Source organism: Adiantum capillus-veneris, chromosome 30 (assembly GCF_014529385.1).
Source record: "Adiantum capillus-veneris isolate H3 chromosome 30, ASM1452938v2, whole genome shotgun sequence".
NCBI lineage: Eukaryota > Viridiplantae > Streptophyta > Polypodiopsida > Polypodiales > Pteridaceae > Adiantum > Adiantum capillus-veneris.
This window is the reverse complement of record NC_140960.1, coordinates 12,570,109-12,590,063: the sequence shown is the minus strand read 5'-3', so window position 1 is coordinate 12,590,063 and position 19,955 is coordinate 12,570,109. Positions and strand designations below refer to the sequence as shown.

At 40.7% G+C, this 19,955-nt stretch overlaps 1 protein-coding gene across 1 annotated transcript; it reads right to left on the bottom strand.

Moving 5' to 3' along the window:
* Nucleotides 1-6,989: 6,989 nt before the first annotated feature.
* On the bottom strand, nt 6,990-19,621 carry LOC147417555 (L-ascorbate oxidase homolog). The gene is made up of 9 exons (XM_086507264.1): nt 19,211-19,621; nt 18,933-19,113; nt 18,635-18,744; nt 18,257-18,536; nt 12,468-12,573; nt 10,732-11,083; nt 9,642-10,022; nt 8,313-8,391; nt 6,990-7,356 (listed from the first exon to the last, which is right to left on the bottom strand). Exons 2-9 carry the CDS (start codon nt 19,095-19,097, stop codon nt 7,144-7,146), a joined length of 1,686 nt encoding a protein of 561 aa, XP_086363390.1. The 5' UTR covers nt 19,098-19,113; nt 19,211-19,621; the 3' UTR covers nt 6,990-7,143.
* Between the last annotated feature and the right edge of the window lie 334 nt (nt 19,622-19,955).

Here is a 19,955-nt window from a genome sequence, read left to right as displayed (position 1 = left end):
GCTCAAAACTTAGGGTGGGTTTAGGGCACGTTCGCACACTGGGGTAGCACCCCTGCCAGCTCAACCCCCACCCCACTCCAGCCTGTACGCTGCCTGCGGGCCTGCAGAGCGTTCGCACGCCTCCCCAGTTTGCCACGTGGAGCCCCTAAACCGGCTATAGCTCGTTGGGAGAGAGAGGGGGGGAGAAGAGAGAGTTTACTTGCAGGCGATAGCCGGTAATTGCCCGTTGACAGAGAGAGGAGACAATGCATTGAACTGCGCCGCCAGTTAACGATGGCGAAGAAAACCCATTTTAGGCAGAGTGGAGATTAGCTGGGCTTCGTTCAACGCTGCCATGCTACCCCCAGCCACGCGAATGCCCTGATTTCGTGAGGGGTTGGAGTTAGAGCAGGGGTGGCACCATGGCGTGGGAACCCGCTCTTAGATGGAGGCGCCAGCGAAGGCCTAGAGGACCAGAATAGTCAACAGGCCTTGCATGACCTATGGATGATGGGTTTGACATCGGAACTATAGAAAAGTGTCATAGCATGTGGTGTCTGTTCGCTCAAATCTGTTGCTATTGATCTTGTCACTATTAATACCTTGATGTGATGACTTTCTTAAGCAAACTGTCTCGCTTCTATTGCATGCATTTCAACTAGTCGACCACGTTTGTGTTGTGAGTGGGCTTTGTCGATGATCCATTGGCCCTAGTTCATCCTTAGCTCAACCCTAGTTCAACACTAGTTCATTGGATGATCTGACGGTTGTAATTAAAGCTGCTTCGCTCTTCCCAAATTTGGGCCCTAGATCCCCTCCGAGCCATATCCCCGTGTCATTTAGTGACAAGGTTGGTTGGCCTCGTGTGAGATAGTGAGGAGGCCTTGGAATCCTTGGTGGCATGAGGCTCTAAATCCCACTATTACTCACCTTTTCACAGGCATTAGGAGTATTTTTGGAATCAAGGCGAACACGTTGTGCAACTTGCACTTATGCATATTTGGACACAAATTTTATACTACTAAGGGTTGGTTCACAGCACAGGGGAGTAGGACTAGTCAGGGGAATTTTAATACCGGATCACACATTGGGGAGAAGAAAATTCTATCTTCAATATAGGCAAACATGGGTGTTTGATTCCCTCCTTTTATTGGTCTATTTTTCCTACAAGCAAGGAGCTTTGCTCTTAAGTGTAATTTTAGCTTAGCACCCTTTTTCCAAGTGCTAGTGGGGTTATATATCTCTCTTAATTCTTATGCAATGTTTTTTGTTTTCCCCAAATGGATGATGTCCTCTCCCCACTCCTCCCACTATTCCTTGGTGCGGCCCAACTCTAAGCTTGCTCCCCCATAGGCCCTCTGAAGGCGCATGTGGAGGGCCCTCCGAGTTCATGCCGCATTCTCATATAGCTCTGTGATTGGTTCATTGGCAAGCTACTGCTACCTTTTCAATGGGGGGTGCCTAAGAGCGAATTCGCACGGTGTCGTTTAACTCCAGCTCCTATAATACAGCAAAACACTGCCTCAATTTTCATACTTTGCTAGAGTTAAAAATTGAGGGAGCGTTTTGCTGACGTATATGAGCTGGAGTTAAAAAGACGCCGTGCGAATGTGCTCAAAATCAACAGAATTGAAAATATCTCGTTTTCTACCTACATCTTATGAATTACAGATGAATTTACGCATGTCAACGCAAGTTGCTATTAAACACATCGAGCCAAGGTTGCTTATGCGTGGTGGGGCTTCTACCTCGGCCCGTGCAAATCTGCTCTAACCCGACCCCACCTTAAGGGAATGCTTTTATGATTGGTTGTACGAGGTTCCTTGACTGTGGGCAACATGCTATCAGTAGTGCGTAGACAAGCAGTCGGGGGGACCACTTGCATTTCTAAACGTCATATATCCTTTCAAATAGTTTGCATTGGCATGGACTATTTGGACCAACACGAAGTATTTGGAGAGGGTAAATGTTGGAATTAGGGTTGCAAAAAAACACACATCTTGGAGAAGACAAAGGAAGGTCAAGGAACACAATAGAGAGTGTTTTAGTTAGTGTGCAATGGAAAGATAGATAGCCCTAGAATGATGGGCGTATATATATTGCACTGAGGAAAAAACCTCTTAGTGAGGAAAAAAATGTCCTGCGGGTCCTCAGTGTGTGTGAACACATCACTACCACATGTATATGGTAACAAATCCCCCTTGGAGTGATGCGGTGGACGAGAGCTGATGCATAGAGTAAAGGGAAGTGCCATGCTCTGAGAACATGATTAGTCCACAAAGGGGAGTAAGCCCAAAGCTTTGTAGAAAGCTTCGAACGTCTCACGAGACAATGCCTTTGTGAAAAGATTTGCAAGGTTGTCCTGTGTTGGCACACAAGCCAAGCTGATCTCTCCTGTTGAGAGCCTCTCCCTGACATAGTGGTAATGCACCTCAATGTGCTTTGTGCGAACATGAAAAAGTGGGTTCCTCGCAATGCCAATGCGCTCTGACCGTTAGTGTAGATAGTGTTGGTAGTGTTATGTCCAACACCGAAATCACCCATAAGACGTCTGAGCCATACACACTCAACTGTAGCTTTGACGATTGCCCTGTACTCAGCCTCACAACTAGAAGTGGCCACAGTAGGTTGCTTCTTGCTCAACCATGATATACATGAACTGCCAAGCATGAAACAAATACCACTTGTGGAGTAGGTATCTCTTCCATGTTTTGTTTTATGCTATGGAGATATCTTATCTCTTCCATGGTTCTTGTCCCATGCTATGGAGCAAATAGGTCTAATCCAAAACAAAGGGTAGAGCTAGATCAAAACTTGGCACCTCCTACTATGATGCTCAATTTGAAATAGTGTTTGGCCATGAAGTATAAAATGGTTAACATAGCATGTAACTTAAAGGGTCAAAAGGTCATGAAAGTATAAAATGGTTAACATAGCATGTAACTTAAAGGGTCAAAAGGTCATGAAAGTATAAAATGGTTTACACAGAAATCTAACTTAAAGGGTCAAGTGGCAAGATGGGATGAGAGTCTTCAGGATTATGATGCAAAGCTTTGGTTTCATAAAGGATGGTAGTGTTTGACCATGAAAGTATAAAATGGTTTACACAACAATCTAACTTAAATTGTGAAAAGGCTAGATGGGACGAGATTCTTCAGGAGTATAATGCAAAGCTTTGGTATCACAAAGGACAGTATAATGTGGTAGCTAATGCTCTTAGTAGAATGTGTGAGATCAACTCTCTTTTGCTCACACAGAACTTAAAACTGATCTTTTGAGGTCTATCACTTTTAAGGTCCTCTAAAAGGTACATGTGAGCATGATGAGGCATAATCCAAGGTGTGAAGTCATGTCAAAAAGAGGGATTCTTATCCCCCTAATGCTGATAGTGTGTATATTCCTCCACAGACAGTTCTCCTATTTCGAGTGATGAGTTGACTACATGAAAGAATTTTTCCATTAATGATAGCCTATTCCATAAAGGGGAGATTGCGTATATCGATGAACGTAGACATTCGGTGTCAATTTATTTATGATTGTCATGACAGTTTAAGTGCAAGGAACCCATGCATAAAGAAGACTTATTCCCTCATACGAGGACAATTGTATTGGGTAGTCTTACATGGGTATGTTCAAGTCTATGTCTTGCATTGCCAAAATTGTCAAGTCAATAAAGCAGAGCTCACAAAGGCAAGAGGTCTCTTCCATTCTTTAGAGATTCTCAATGGTACATAAAGAGTATTTCTATGGATTTTATTGTGGGTCTACCAACCACTGTACGAGGTCATGAATCAGTATGGGTGATTGTAAATAGGTTAACTAAACATTGTAACTTTTTTCCAACAAATCCACTATTAAAACTCTAGAGTTAGTCACGTTGTTTGTTGATAATATGTACAGGTTATATGGATTGCCCAACAATATTGTGATTGTGATTCCAAGTACACTTATTTCTAGAGGACTATGTTTAAACGGTTTGGAACACAACTCAAAATCACTACTACTAATCATCCAGAGATGGATGGGTAAACTAAACGTGTGAATTAGTTTCTAGAGGATATGCTAAGAGTGTACACTATCAAGGAGCAATCCAATTGGGAATATTACCTCCCTATTTTGGAGTTTTTCTTATAATAGTGAAAAGGAATGTTAAGACAAGGTTTAGTCTCTTCATACTTATGTATGGTTTTCAACTAAAATCCATAGTTATGGTGGGGTTGGCTACTAAGAACTTCCAAGTTAAGGGTATAGTAAAAAATTGTACGTCAAAATGTTTGACAAGCACATATAAATACAAGAAGTATGCTTATGTGAAATGCCGGTAGTCACTCTCACGGGAGGTGAAGAGGTATATTTACGTGTTTCAAAGCATTCAAAAAGCTTGAAAAGGTGAAGAGGTATTCTTACATGTTTCAAAGCATTCAAAAAGACCGAAAATTGGTCCTACACCTAAGTTATCTCCTCAATATTGTGGTCCATTCAAAATAGTCAAGCTCGTTGGACTACAAACTTTGTTACCTACCGACTCTTGAATTCAACCAATTTTTCATTGAAGTTGTTAGCATAAATGCTTGCATAGGGACACAAAATATAATTGATCATCAGGTTATGGTGAATTTCATTAAACTTCCAACCTAGCCACATGCGAGTGCATTATAAACTACCATGATTTATGTACTCATCATGATGTGCATCGCCAAGCATTAGTTAAGTGGAAAGACTGACTAGAAGAAAGTGCCATTTGGGAAAAACATTAGTGTGCTTAATATGAATACCCCACTTTTGCTTTTGAGGACAAAAACACTTCCCATTGGGGGGGTAATGTGAGGCCAAGGGTTAAGTGGGACTGGAATGGGGGCTACCTTATAAGTGGAGGATAGGATGATTGGGCAGATTATCGATTCCTACATCCAAGGGCCTATCACTATCCAACCTATTCCCATGGAGGAGCACAAATCTAAAGTTTTCATTGAGGCCAACATAGCAAGACATGAGGAGAACATCAATAGAATGGGCAGAGAAGCGATGTTTGACCTCAATAGAGAGAACATGTTAGTTGATCCTCTGCCAAAGTTTGATGGTGTTCCTCAACCTTCTCAAGCATCAAAGAAATGCTAGCCCTTGTGAGGTTCTGATATGAGTTGTTGGTGCAATTGGTTATGGTGGATAAGTCAATGTATCATTCATGATAAACACATAATTAAAGTAAATAAAGAAATTAATCACAAAGTTGAAAATTTGTAGATTAAGGTTGGGTATAAGAAGCTTAAAACCACCTTTCTGGTAATGGATGAGAATATTCACGATATGATATGGTAGCCTCATCTATGATGTCCAAAAAAGAGTCTTATAATAAGCTAGATTCTACCATGTCACTGATTGATGACATGCCACCGATCAAAGTTTTTGTAGTGTTATTTCCATGCTTCAATTTTTTTTGAGCTTTTAAATTGCATGGTTCTAAAAATGATATCTATTATGGATAAGAGCTAATTAATGAATTTGTTTTCAAATGTTTTGATGAATTGCTAGTGTGTGAGTACTTGCATTGGTTTAGGTCTGCCAATCATGTAGCCAAGGAATAAGAGGTAAGATAGGGACTTTAAACCAAAAATGAAGAACATGTTTTGTATGAGTGAAAACTTATAAAGCGTCAGTTCCACTATCGTACTTTGCAATTTTGGTTGGCCTCCTCTAGTTACTGCTTGCAAAGTAATTGTTGCTAGGTGCCTTTTACACTCAGCAAGTTTTTGTGGTTGCATCTAAATTTGGTAAAAGAATTGAACCTGGAAAAATCCTAAACAAAAAATTACTTGGGGTGCTTGAATCAACAGATAGATACATGCTTTTATATTAATAGTGTTGAGTGAGAACCTCAATTATGTACCACCACATTTGAAGGTGGTGTTTGCTATGCTCTACAAATGAGTCTTACCGTTAGTCATTGTGCTTTATAATCTTTTGCAGTAGTTGTGTTATGAAATAAGTTAGAGAGGGAATGAGCTTGGATTTGAGCCCATGAGGACATCTTACCATATAGTGAAGATTAGAGGCATGACATGTAATATAGGCTTTGAGTTGGCACTAACAACATTTGTGGCTAGATCAAGATTGACAATAATATGTGTGATGGAATGGAGGGTGAATTTGATGTGGTAGGACTACCACAAGTCTAGAACTTGTATGCCTCGTTATATATGACTTTGAAATTTAAGATACATGTATGCGCATGTGTGAGCGTTTTGTCTGTGTGTGTGTGTGTGCGCACGCGCGTGCATATGTGCGTGCATGCATGACACACATGTATAGACACAATCACAATTTTCCTTGATGCAAGCTCATTGTTTTTAAGCAGGGCTTATCATACCACAAACTTCTTCTTGTTTCTTGATGTTGGCTATGACTACTTTGTCCTTGTCATGTTCATACTTTTGTACCATTAAATGTTCTTGTAGTCCTTTGGCCTCTTACCATTCATAAGTTCAAAGTATGTAAGTATGTTTAATTCCTTGTAAAGATGACTCTCTCTCTCTCTCTCTCTCACTCACACACACACACACACACACACACACACACACACACACACACACACAATATTGCATAATCTGCTAGTGCCCTACAAACGAGTGTGACACCAATTTTCAAGTGATGAAAAGTTTAGGTTCTAGACCTATACAATTATTTCTTTTTAGAATAAAAATGTGAAGCACTTTCATGTGATTCACATCTCTAGGGACTTTCAAGTGTCTATGGTCCAAAAATATGAGTTGGACTAATTAGATGAAATATATGAGTCAAGCAAAAAATTGTATGGATCTTTAATTTGAACAAAGGCAGTAACTGCACTTTGTTTCTAAAGAAATGTGCAGCCTATTTTACTTCTATGATATTCGTAGATACCAATATTCAAGAAATGATTTTTTTTAGGTTCGAACCCTATAGAATGTTATATCTCATAGTTAAAAACATGAAGCAAGTAATTACATTAAAAATCTCATATGACTAGTGTCTTTAGAGAACTTGAAGTGTACATAGGTCCAAAATATGAGTTTGAGTGAGCTGGGCTGTAGTAGTCCCTCAATAAAAAATTGTATGGATTATTTTTTAAGGTGCTTGTTTGCACTAAAACAAGTTGCAGTTTTGGTTCTCGAGAAGTGTACTAACTTATTGTGCCTTTGTGGTATTGCTAGATACTCGTCCACATAAAAGAACATTAGACGGGATAGGATTCTCAAACTTTGTTGAGTTCAAGTCATCCACAATGCGAATGTAAACCTCTTGGCCTAAATATTGTCGTTGGAGATGTTGTGACCGCAAATTCCACATACCTTTGTTGTCTGTCATTACAAGGATTGTGGTCCAAGACATTGGATACACCTGAGACACCACAAGATATTTTGGTTTAGATTCCCTTAAAACTCAAAATTGCACTAGTTTGCTACCATACAATGACATGTTATGTAGACATGTCTGAAATACATAATAATTAGAAGGGATAATTACCAAAATACCCCTCTGATTTGTGGAATTTCTCAAAATACCACTCAAATTTCAAAAATTCCCAAAATACCCTTGGTTGTGAGATTAAATTTCTCCAAAGATAAAAAATTAGTAGCTTTTCATAAGACGACTGGTTCTCTATCAATACAATATGCTAAACTAAAATTTAAGTTGGTTATGTAGGCTTTGGAGATGAATCACTTCATTATTTTAGACATAATCACTTGTTTTTGCGAGGTAATTTGTGACAAATTACATGCTAAACACTCAAAAACGGATCTCAATTGTTAGAAAGGAATAAAGATTAGAAAATCTTGAATAGTTGGACCAACATGGATACAAGGGTATTTTAGGAATTTCCACAAATTAGAGGGGTATTGTGGTAATTTTCCCTAATTAGAAGTATCCACTGGCGGTGGTGTCTACTCTACAAATTGATGAGACAACTATAAGGTTGAATATACCATGATTGAAAGTTTAGTTCAGGTGATCCTACTTGAAGTCTACTTCTTTCTTGAAGTGAATTATTTAACTCTATCAAATTTTTACTTCGGGGAAAGAATCTCTAAATCATTGTTGGTAGTGAGTCAAAAGAAGCATTGCAAAGTTCAATTGATCAACCACACACAATCGACCATGAGGTGTGCATCATTTGATATGTTGGAAGCCTATAGAGGATCCATGGCCCCAATTCAACAACTTTGAGTATCTACTTACACCTACCTCTTTGTCATAGGAATCTTATGTTTTGGTAATGGAAAACATCTAGACACAACATATATTTGATTGTCTATAAAGTCCAAGTAATGCACCTTAACAGAGAATATCATTACCTCAATTGTGGAACGACTGATGGCATCAATGAGATTGTATGAAGCTCTACTCTCTGGAGTCCATTCTCCACTTTGAAGCCTGCATAAGTTTTAAAAAAAAGTAAGTACCAAGTAAAACATACAACGTGTTTTGGTAACAATAACCCAAGTTGGAATTTGTAGTCTTTGCTTGGCCACCTTTTATATTGAAAGTTATAATCTAGTCGTAGTCATTGAAGCTAAAGTACACCTTGAAAATAGCCCTGAATGTTTGAAAGCATCACAACAAAAGAAGTAGAAGCACATAGGGTAAAGGGGCCAATATAAGGCCACTTAAAACATGGGGGACCAATAGCTGGACATTCAATCTTGAATGATATGAATTATTTAATAGGATGGACAATTTTCAATGGAATTGATACAAAAAGATAGTTGATATTAAGCTCTTGCCATTCCCAATGCCATCCTAATCATAATTCTCTTTTTTTGGGTGGTATTTTCCGTTTACTTTGAAGGTGGCCTTGTTTTGGACCCCAGTTTGTTATTGGCTCCTTTACCCTATGCCCACATAAAAAACTATCACCCTAGCACTCTAAATGCCAACAATAAAAGTAGATATGCCCCAAGATTTGTTAAAAAAAAAACCTTCCACCCATAGTGCTCTAAATGTCCTTAGTATATTGTTTTGCTTTACATGTTGCAACACCTATATACCTATAATGTCTTAGCTTAAAGGGTGGTTAGACATATAAGTTACACCATGCACATTAAGCACCCCCCCCCCTCCCCCCCCACACACACACAAATAATTTAAGCACCAGTGTGAAATCTCATTCTATTGAGTGCAAATGCACCATACATTGCATGTTTATGTGTTTGACAATCACACCCCAAACTTCTTGGAGTTGCCTAGAATGCTAACAAGGCCTCTACAAAACTTCCATTGGACAACAACACATCTTGACTAGGGTAAGGGAGCCAATTCAAGGACAACTAAAATGTAAGAGCCAATAAAGGAAAATTTAAATTAAAATGACTCAATCTCTCAATACAATTAACGATTTTGAATAAAATCATGTGAAAAAAAGCTTATGTCAACCTCTAGTCACAAGAAAGGCTATCCCCATCTTGAATGTCTAAGATTTACATGGTAAAATAGATCCCACTTAATGTTGTCCTTGTCTTGGACCCTGTCCCGGTACTAGATCCTTTACCCTATGCATGATGAATAGTTATGAAGAAGATTTACCACAAATGTCACACATGCACCAAGCTCTCTCTCTCTCTCTCTCTCTCTCTCTCTCTCTCTCTCTCTCTCTCTCAAGCTAGGATGAAGAATGTGCCACTCACCCAACGACAAAGAAAGCATAGCCATCAAGGTGCCAAGATTGGAGAACAGGTTCATTGTTTTGGAAGATGAGCTCTGTCATGTTTTGCTTGTAACGACCAGCAATGACAGGGGCTCCAAATTGGGTTGAGAAGTTGCTATCATTATTGAAGGTGTCAGGAAAGGTGCCTAATTGAAAAATGCCTGTGAGATTGAAGTAGTCAGCAAGCTTGAGAGGAGTGTCAGGTTGCACAAAGCTCCACCCATTGATTGCGAATTTGAGCAGGCCCTTATCATCTTGCACCATATTATTCACTAGCTTGATAATCCTTGTCACATTTACTTCTCCATAATGAAAGCTTCCTTGTGGATTGGGCCTTGCTGCTCCGGCTGTCAAGTTCATCCTTCATCATCCACATCCACAACAACAAAATATGAATCATGTTAGTTTGAACACACACTTATCACCTTTGCAACAACAAAGTTCATGTTGGTTCAAACAAGCCTACCCTTCCCATCCATCTCCTTTGTTTGCGTGCTTATATTTCTTTGGTGTCAAAGTGTCACACTATTACAAGCTTGTCCGATATTTTATGTAGTAACTAATAACCACTCACAACAATTTAGCAATCGTCTCAACCAATGGCCATTCTGGTTTTAGTACTTCTTGCTTTTGTTTCTAAGTGGACCTAGATATATTACATACACAAGAGATATTAATTAATAAGTGTCTTCATTTTTGGCATTTGATCATATATGTTCTGTGGCTGTAGCTTCATCTACCTAATCTCTTCCACCTCTTTGTTTGTAGTTCATGTTGAAAATCTTGCATATTTGGCATCAAATAGAAGCGTTCTCTTTGCACTTTCTCGGAGAGCTAATTGTAGGATGGCACAACCCCACTTGCTTTTGAAATGACTATTTTTAAGACTAATCCTACGTGCTAAGAATGTAAGATGAATCCTACATGAGCTAAGAATTTGTATAAATCTTTGATTTTGTTTATGTATGTAATTAAGGAACATTAAAACGCTTACTACTTTGAATTCATTTAAAGCAAATTCTAATAGAGGAAGCCTTGATGGGAAGGCCCGATCCATGTGGGTGGCTAACCTTATGCGTAATGTTTGGTTGAGGGAAGAGGAGAAGTCTTGAGGGGAAAGAGGGAGAGGAATAGGACCAAAAGGAGGCGACGTGGATGCATTGGATCGTAATATCGCCAATGCGGTGAGGTTGGTAGTAGTGAAGCGCGAGCTAGCTACAATGTAGACATCAGTTAGAATGGTATCATTGATCGTGAGCAAAATAGAAAAGGACTGGCCCACGTGGATGTCCAATGACTCCATGTACTCTTGACTAACATATGTTCCCTCTGTCTCCACCAAGAGCATCTGGTAGCCTTGTATTCTAAAGTTGAGTGTAGTTGCTATTCCGACATTAGAGATCCTAAATCGATATGTCAAACCTGTCACAAACATATTTAGTCCCCTTTTACATTAATGACAATCCATAAGGGGGACAATTAGGTTAAAATTGTGTGCTTTTCAAATGTGTGTGTGTGTGTGTGTGTGCACGTAGGTGCGGGACAATTAAGTTAAAATTGTGTGCTTTTCAAATGTGTGTCACGTAGGTATGACGTAAGTGGTTTCACGTGTGTGTGGCTGGTTGGTTGGGGTTGGGGGGTGTGGGAGTGTGTACTTTGTATTGGCCTAGATAGGGTCCTAATGCCATATTTAAAAGGCCTTTTTGTCTTATAATAAAAGAAATCAGCCTAGTTGTGTTTCCTTATTCTAGTATCCTTTTCGAGATTATAGTTTTCTTTGCATTTGCATTTTTATAACGCAATTAAAAAAGAGATATCGATGCAAGAATCGTTCCATCAGATTGTAAACTGTCCATGCATGTGCAACCTTTAGAAGATTAATGAAATCCACCCAAGTTAAGAGATATATGCAATGCAATAACCAAGGGAAGTAAATCAGTGAATGACTACAATTTGATGTGTCCTTGCGGCTATAAAAGCTATCATTTTTCAGTTGAGAAGCTTTGTAGTTCATCTCTCTCTCTCTCTCTCTCTCTCTCTCTCTCTCTCTCTCTCTCACACACACACACACACACACACACACACACACACACACACACACACACACACACACGGGGGGAGGGGGAGAGAGAGAGAGAGAGAGAGAGAGAGAGAGAGAGAAAGAGAGAGAGAGAGAGAGATCTTAAAGCCTATGTACATGTATAGCTATTGCTAAAGCATACTAGGAGCATTACGACATTACGGAGGCCTATTGGAAGGCCTTTAGCAGAGAGAGAGGAAAAAGAGCTCCTCTAATGAGAGAAAGGCTTACACTACGTAGATAAATAAGCTGACACTAACAAAATACCAAAAAGGCACCACCTACTCACTCAATGATGAAGTGATCGACGTTGAATTTATGGTCACCTTTTAGCTCAATGAAGGTGTCTTTTTCTCATTCAATATGACTTTTGTTATCAATACAATGAAACAAGTTCATGGAACTACCAAGACGTAGTGGTAGCATTTGAAGCTTTTGATGCCGTCAATCCATCCGAAATGCCCAAAAACTTAAAAGACATATGTCTACTTGTTTCGTTCTAACACTTGGAAAGAGAGAGAGAAAAGGACCCCCCGCCCCCCCCCCCCCCCCCTCCTTTAAAGAGGTCAAAGATGTACGTGATGTTAGGTTCACTTTTCAGAGTGTCTCATTATTCTTTTGGAGTCACTCAATATTTGTGAGTGCATATTAAGAAAATGCCCTCTAAAAGTTCTATGAAATGTCCTAATACTACCACAAATACAAGGTATAATGTTTGGCTCTCACCAGTTGATACTAGAAAAGGACTAGTAAAATTTGGCCCTTGCCCATTGATAAGCACACCATCAGGTTCTTGAAGTAAAGATCCGTTGTCCAGTATTTCCCTCAAACTCTGTATGAAATAAGTGAAGACTCACATTGGTATTTTAAAACAAAAATTAGAAAAGAAAATCTTTGGGCCTTAAATAGAGAGACCTAAAATAAGTTCTTTTAAAGCAAAAACTTGGAAAACAAGCCATGAGGCTCTTCAATGAAGGGATCCATTTACAAACTAAAAAAATAGATTTAAAAATTTATACGCCTTTCTCCTTGTTCTCTAAGGCATATTTGAACATGCCAAAAAGGCAAACTTGTTCCATTAGTGAGATGCCAGCTGACCCACACATTAAAAGAATCTCTTTTGTTGTTAAGTCTTCCCAATCTCAAAAAATAAAAAACCTTTTAAAACATCTTAACTGCATAACTGAAGGGTGAGTTTATGAAATGAAAAGACCCATGAACCTGAAAAGTCAACAGACTTTTTGTGTCCATAGAAAGAAGAGATGGTCGAATACACATTCATACATTTATGTTTTTTCTTTATTATTTTTTCTTTAGCATTTTCTTCTCTTTAGAGTGTCCTTGCACTACTTGGGGGGGTCACTGTATATAAATTGTGTATATCACGTGTATTCAAGGAATATTTGTAAATCTCCTTATTTGTGAATTTTTGACAAGTAAAAACTACCCTTTCTCTATTCAATCTGTATTTTTTTTTTAGTTCCATTTACGATACCCTTCTATATGTGAAAATGTTAAAAAAATAATTTTTTTATAACGCATTCTATTGCATTCACATGATAGTCACATAATTATTAAGTGACTCCTCGAATTGCATTATATAGGTGGTGAATATTTTTTTTTCAAACCATTAGACGAGCGATTGTTTAATTATTACAATAAATATGATAACGATAGCCCTCTACTTTAACAAAAAATATTCTTCATAATATTACCACAAGGTGTTGGGGTATAGGTGTCTGTGCCTTGCCCGGCCGTTCAGAGTCTGAGCGCCCACTGACTTGTATACCTTATACATAGCATAAGTGTATAGGGAGCTACTCACTCTTTGAGTCCCCCCACCCACATCGTGTGTGTGTCTCCTTCTCTCTCTCTCACTCTCCGTCTGTGGTGCTCCCCGATCCCCTTCAATTGGTATCAGAGCGTAGGTGCGGAGGGAGAGCGTGTGTGCACAGACACGACGACAGCAGAGAGCCAGTTTCATTTCTGAAATCGCATTCGCGCGCGAGCGCACTTTCAAGAGTGCAAACAGGGTTTCGACTTCGGCATCGGCAAATTCAGCTTTTCGAGAGCGTTTCCACCAGGCGTCCTTGTGTTTTACCCCCCTTTCGAAGCCATTCGAGCCATCAAAAACTTCATTCAAGCTTGGTCGAGGAGGCGGTTGCGGCTTCCTTGGTGAGAGGAGCTTTGAGCTCAGTGGAGCTCGTTAGAGAAGTGCTCGGCGGAGGAGAGCTTGACATTCGAGTGCTTGGATGCTGTTGTGGCAGAGCTCTTGTGTTGGAGCTTGCATTGAGAGGACATTGCATCACACAAAGTGGGCAAGAGCAAGTTCAAGACTGTGTGCAGCTCGTTTTTGCCATTTTCGGGCTCTAAAACGTAGTTTTTTGCATAGCTCCGTCATACAGAGTCAGATCTACATGATCTAGGAGTCTAGGTCAGGGTTTTGGCATGCTCCGGACGCGATGGTGATGTCTATTTGCTGAAATTATCCTTTGAATTACAGCAGGTACAACAGCAGGTTTATTTGTGCACTTTCGGGTCCCAAAAACACTGTTTTTGGTATATCTCACACACACGGAGTATTTTCTACAGCAACCAACAAATTCATAGGTGTACACAGGTTTTTGGATATGCATTTGTACAGAGAGCCACTCATGCGAGAGTGAGCTATGTTGCCATGGTCTTGGCGGTTTATGTATGCCATATATGGATTTGTGTATTTGTTTGTGGCTGAGATTATTTGAGATTTGGCTCAATTTATAGAAGAAACTCTGTTGGATTTTATTCAGGTTCTCGCCATAGCTTCTACGTATCCGTAGGTTGCTCTTTGACAGTTTAGTGGTTGAGTTTACTCCCACTTTGACAGGTGATTTTCAGTCATCATTTGGTTGGAGTTTGGAGTCACTTGTGTATGCCCTTGTGTGCCGTATTTCGCATTGCGTATAGCGACAGATCTTGCAAGGTTTTGCGAAATGTTGCTATAGTTATCTGACAGACATTTGGTCATCGATTGAAAGGTATTTTGACAGCAATCATCACTCACATGTATGTCATTTGAGGTGCCGTTGAGTGGTACTCCGGCAAGAGCGGGTATGCTCATATGTATGACTTTGTGAGGTGATTCCGGTCGAGTTTATTCCCGGATTGGCCATTGTGGCATATATTATTGTCTCTTTGAGGTTTACTGTTGAGATTTGCTCCAGTTACAAAGGAGACTCTGCCAAAATTTTGTCAGATATTTATGCGCGATTAAGTCATATTGACTTGTGATTTTGTGCAAGGTTTTGCACGGTTATTGGTGTAACCTTGCATCACGTTTTGAGCCATATTTGCAGACTTTTGTTGATGCGATTCGAACCAGTTTAGGACTGACTTGTATTGACATTGTGGGAGCTCTATTTTGGAGTGTGTCTCACAGGTTTTACATTGTGTTTCTAACCATATTGGTAGACAGTTTTCAGGTGTTGTTGGTGAGGTGGTTTTGCTTTCTAGTTTGCTACATTGTGCTCATGGTAGAGACAGGTGATCGATCAGATTGTGACCTCTCACAGATGCGCATGTTTGATGGGTCAGACTTTGCGGCATGGAGAGTGTATGCTTGACGCATTGACACAATGAGGGTTGCATCGACCATTGAGTGGTGATGCAGGTAGACCTTCAAACATGTCTGACGATCAGTGGTAGGAGCTAGAGGAGATAGCACTATCTACGCTCTCTTTGCACCTTGCGGAATCTGTATATGCTCTTGTTATGTATGAGACTACTTCGAGAGCACTTTGGCGCAGATTACATGATATGTATGATAGATCTGAGTCATCACGGACTCGTGTGAGACATGTACATTCACGAGCATGCCGACAGGTGACATGTTGGTATTGTGGTCATTCTGGACACGTTAGACGGCGTTGTTTTCATCGTATGCGACATCGTAGGAGACATGGCAGTCTCAGAGATGTATGTAGTGATGCCATGGATTCAGTTGCTTTGACAGTTGAGGCACATGTAGTGTCGGAGTATACTAGTGACGGGGATGTCACTTTTACCTCGAGCTATGCACGAGATGCCATACATGTGGATAGTGCACTCCCTTCGCAGTGGTTGCTAGACGCAGATGCTATGTTTCATGTCACGCCGCATCGTGCATGGTTTTGTAGCTATTCTAGCGGGATGCTTGGCAGTGTACGTTTGACCGATGGATCGGTGCATGCGATAGCAGGTGCAGGAGATGTGAGACTGTCATTACCGAGTGGTGCATCTTACTTGTTACGATATGTGCGCTATGTACCAGATTTGACAGTGAGTTTGATCTCGATTGGTCAGCTTAGAGATTGTGGATGTCAGATTTCGCTACGAGAGCGAGATTTTGTGATGCATTTGGGTTCGCTAGTGATTGCGAGAGGTGCCAGGAGTGGTACAGGTTATCCATTGCATGTGGATCATGGGAGAGACGGTGTTGTCTCTGTGATCATGCAGCCAGGTAGAGAGCGAGAGAGCAGGCGAATCTCTTTTGCTCATGGGTTGCAGGATACTTTGCATGGAGTGCAGAGTAGTGAGCTCGTTGTGCACACAGTTCGGGCACGACTTGAGCAGTCCCATAGAGAGGTGACAGAGTCAGACATGCATGCTTTGCTAGTGACTGAGCAAAGCAGAGAGTCAGTTGTTCGAGATACTTCTATGCAGGATAGACAAGTAGAGCGGTCTTGCTCTAGTGAGTCACGACAAGAGGACGTTGTGCAAGAGTCTATGCATACGGAGTTAGAGCATGACAGCTCTAGTGAGTCACAGCAGATTGAGTGGTCATGTTTACAGTGGATGATTGTAGAGGAGGCTGAGATGTCAGCGATTATGCAGTCATTCCTTTCTATGATCGACAGTGAGCATGGGGATATAGTTGTGCAGGATATGTCTTCCAGCAGACACCTAGAGTAGCTGGTTTGCTCTGAGGTTGCACGACAGGTTGATGCTTCTTTTGCGGACAGTCAGGAGATGCATGTGGCTGACACGCCTTGTCAGTCAGAGATGCCTATTGCCAGGGATATATATGTTGATGCATGCTCCGTAGAGCTAGCAGGGCCCGCTAGCATTGCATCGGCATTCGGTATACGCATTCGGTGGTCTCATGTATGAGATGTTGATCTTGAGACCAGATATCGCAGCTGCAGTGGGAGCATTTGCAGTTGGGGTTGTTAGTCGTCTGTTGACTGATGATGGCATAGTGCACGAGGGAGATATGCAGGTATTGCGTACATACTTGCAGTACGTGTGCGGTACGTCTGGTGGTGTATGGACTTACACGGGAGCAAGACAACCGGATGCACACGATCATAGCCAGCCAGTGGGCATCGGTTGAGAGCGGTTTTCTCTCGCCTTTTGTAGTCTTTAGACTAGGTTCTCTTGCTTAAAGGCATAGTCGCCTTTAAGTGGGAGGTTGTTGGGGTATAGGCGTCTGTGCCTTGCCCGACCGCCCAGAGTCTGGGCGCCCACTGACTTGTATACCTTATACATAGCATAAGTGTATAGGGGGCTACTCACTCTTTGAGTCCCCCCACCCACATCGTGTGTGTGTCTCCTTCTCTCTCTCTCACTCTCCGTCTGTGGTGCTCCCCGATCCCCTTTACAAGGAATTACCCATAATTTCATGTGACCCATGTGTGCCATTTGTTTGCATGATCGAAAATATCTTATGCAATATAGTACCAATTGACTTCACTTTTGCCAACATTATCAACGTTTTTGCTACATATTCCTTCTAAGGTTAGCTTTGCTATGGCTGCCAACAAATCTTTGGTCATAAGCAAATCTTTCGCTCTATCAATTAAGTATTTGTAAGAAGTAATTTTTAAGGTCGTCAATTATCATAGTTTGAATCTGTTTTATTGATAATATACATCACTCGTAGAAAATATATTGAAAACTTCCACATAAACAAAACAACTTATTCAATCTATTTTTGAAATGTTAGATTTTGTTTCACCCCGATGGCCAATGACTTTTGACAAAGAAAGAAAACCTTGTCAAAGAGTCATGATCTAAGCGTGTTTGTGTGTATGTTTCCCTCGGGTGGGCCACTAAAAAAATCTAATTTCCTACTTGGAGGTGTTTAGAATAGGCAATGTAACTTTGCCTAAACCAATGTTAGCGCTTGTTTGATGAGGTTTGAGTGAATCACTTTGTTGTTGCTTGTTTGACGAGTTAAGAGTGTATTGTATATTGGTCGTTGGTCCAGCAAAAGTTATGCTTTGTTTGATCGCTCAAAAGATAATCATTGACTTGCCTCCTAGTCCTAGAGGGTATTTGTGTAGCCAATGATGGGAAGGTCATTCATTATAAAGCATAGGTCTGTCTATACTAATATACATGAAGGAATTGTTGAACTTATAGGCATCATTTGATCACATGGAAATATAAAAAGCCACTTCGTCATAGAGTTTCACTTTCATAAGCTATTCCTACCTACTCTACTTGGTGCAATACTCTACTTGAAAGACCTTGGCCTAAATAAGACAAAATGTTACCTTGTGATCCATGTGGTACCAATCTCCAATAAGAATCGTGAATTCAGCAGTAGGGGGATCAAAGGGTACTTTAACAGCAGGATCAAGAAATCTTGGAGCAATAGAGATGCCTCCATATGCACCTGCTGCTTTTTGAAAATATGTGGAGGGGTAGTAGAAAAAGCTGCCTATTTGGTCCTTGTACTGAACAGCATATGTCCAATTTTGCCCTGGAAGTATTGGACAATTTGTCCCTAATGTTCCATCTTGCCAAGAGTTACGACGTTGTTGGATTCCGTTCCTAACGGACGTCATCACTTAAAATGTAATTAAGGCTATGCAAAACCACACCACACTAATATCTACTTAGAATTGGGATTACAACACTTTTGCTCATACCAAGTGAAAAGGAGAGGCTCATCCAAGTTGTTGAAGACGTTGACATAGACGACATTGTTTGTGGTTGTTTCTATGATTGGGCCTGGAAAAGCGTTGTTGATAAGTATGACCTACAAAATTGTAAGTTTGGTGTGTTCAATTCAAATTAGTAGTACGTACATGATTAGCCTAATAATTAACAACTGACTCTACTCAAAGGGATGTAAATTAATTTTCAATGGTGCTTGCGCAGGTTCATGTAGTGTACTGAGACGGCGTTTTGCGCCTTTCCCATTTTGGGTGTGAGTAGCTTGATCACCTGCTTAGGAACACCAAGTGGAGAGAGCTGGCCATAGGTGACATTCCATTCTAGATACTGCGTTGGGTCCTCTGCTCTTCCAAGTTGAAGAGTGCTCGCAATTATGAGCAAGCTGACAAGAACGTGCAGGTGGTAGTTTCGACCATTCAGCTCAATCACCCTCATCCTTTACGTCCTCAAACTAGAGTCAAGAAGTTGCAAAGATTTTTGACAGACTAAGACTCGATCGGATGTTGGAGATGGCCGCCGGCAACAACACTAGAATTGTAGAAGCTAACCTTGTCGATGACCCAAAAGATGGGACGTTGTAGGCGGTGCAATAATTAGCGAACAGCTTTAAATAAGATCAGTCGAGCAAGCATGTTTGGTGTGATGATGACGATGATGAGGAGGAGGAAGATGCGCAGGATGAATGGTGTGCAGGTGCCGCTCTCGTGCAGGCTTAGGGTTGTTTGAAACAAATAATTGCTTTGGCTAATCCGCAGCAAGCAGCTTGCAGGCTGTGCGTGCCACATGTCACCGCGCCTCATGCAAGGCGACCGCATCAAGGCGTCCACTTGCCTCCCTCTCACAACTTAAGAAATTACCGATTGACTGGTTAAACCTTCTCTTATCTACTAAATCTTTTTAGGCTGTTCCACGTAGCCTTCATAAATACCCTTGCTCACGAAACGATCTGACGGCTTTTGTTGCCCGTTCCGAAGACAACAATGAACAAAGCGCATCCAATACACAATAGCATCACCTTCATTTAGTCAACAACGAACACTTTTCCACCGCGCACGCATATGCTCACTCCCGTAAAAGCAAGACTGTAGACAAGGAGATGCACGGGCCTTTTGTTTGCCTTGAGGGAGAATCAAAGATCTGCATACTATGGAGCTTGATCGTGGGACTAAGTTGAATGTTGACGGAGAATCAAATATCTACAAAATGTGATCGAAAGAAGAGGAACAACGCAAGAGTACTGGTGATGGTAGACATGATAGAAGAAGGATTGAAGAGTTTGCAATTCTCCTCAAC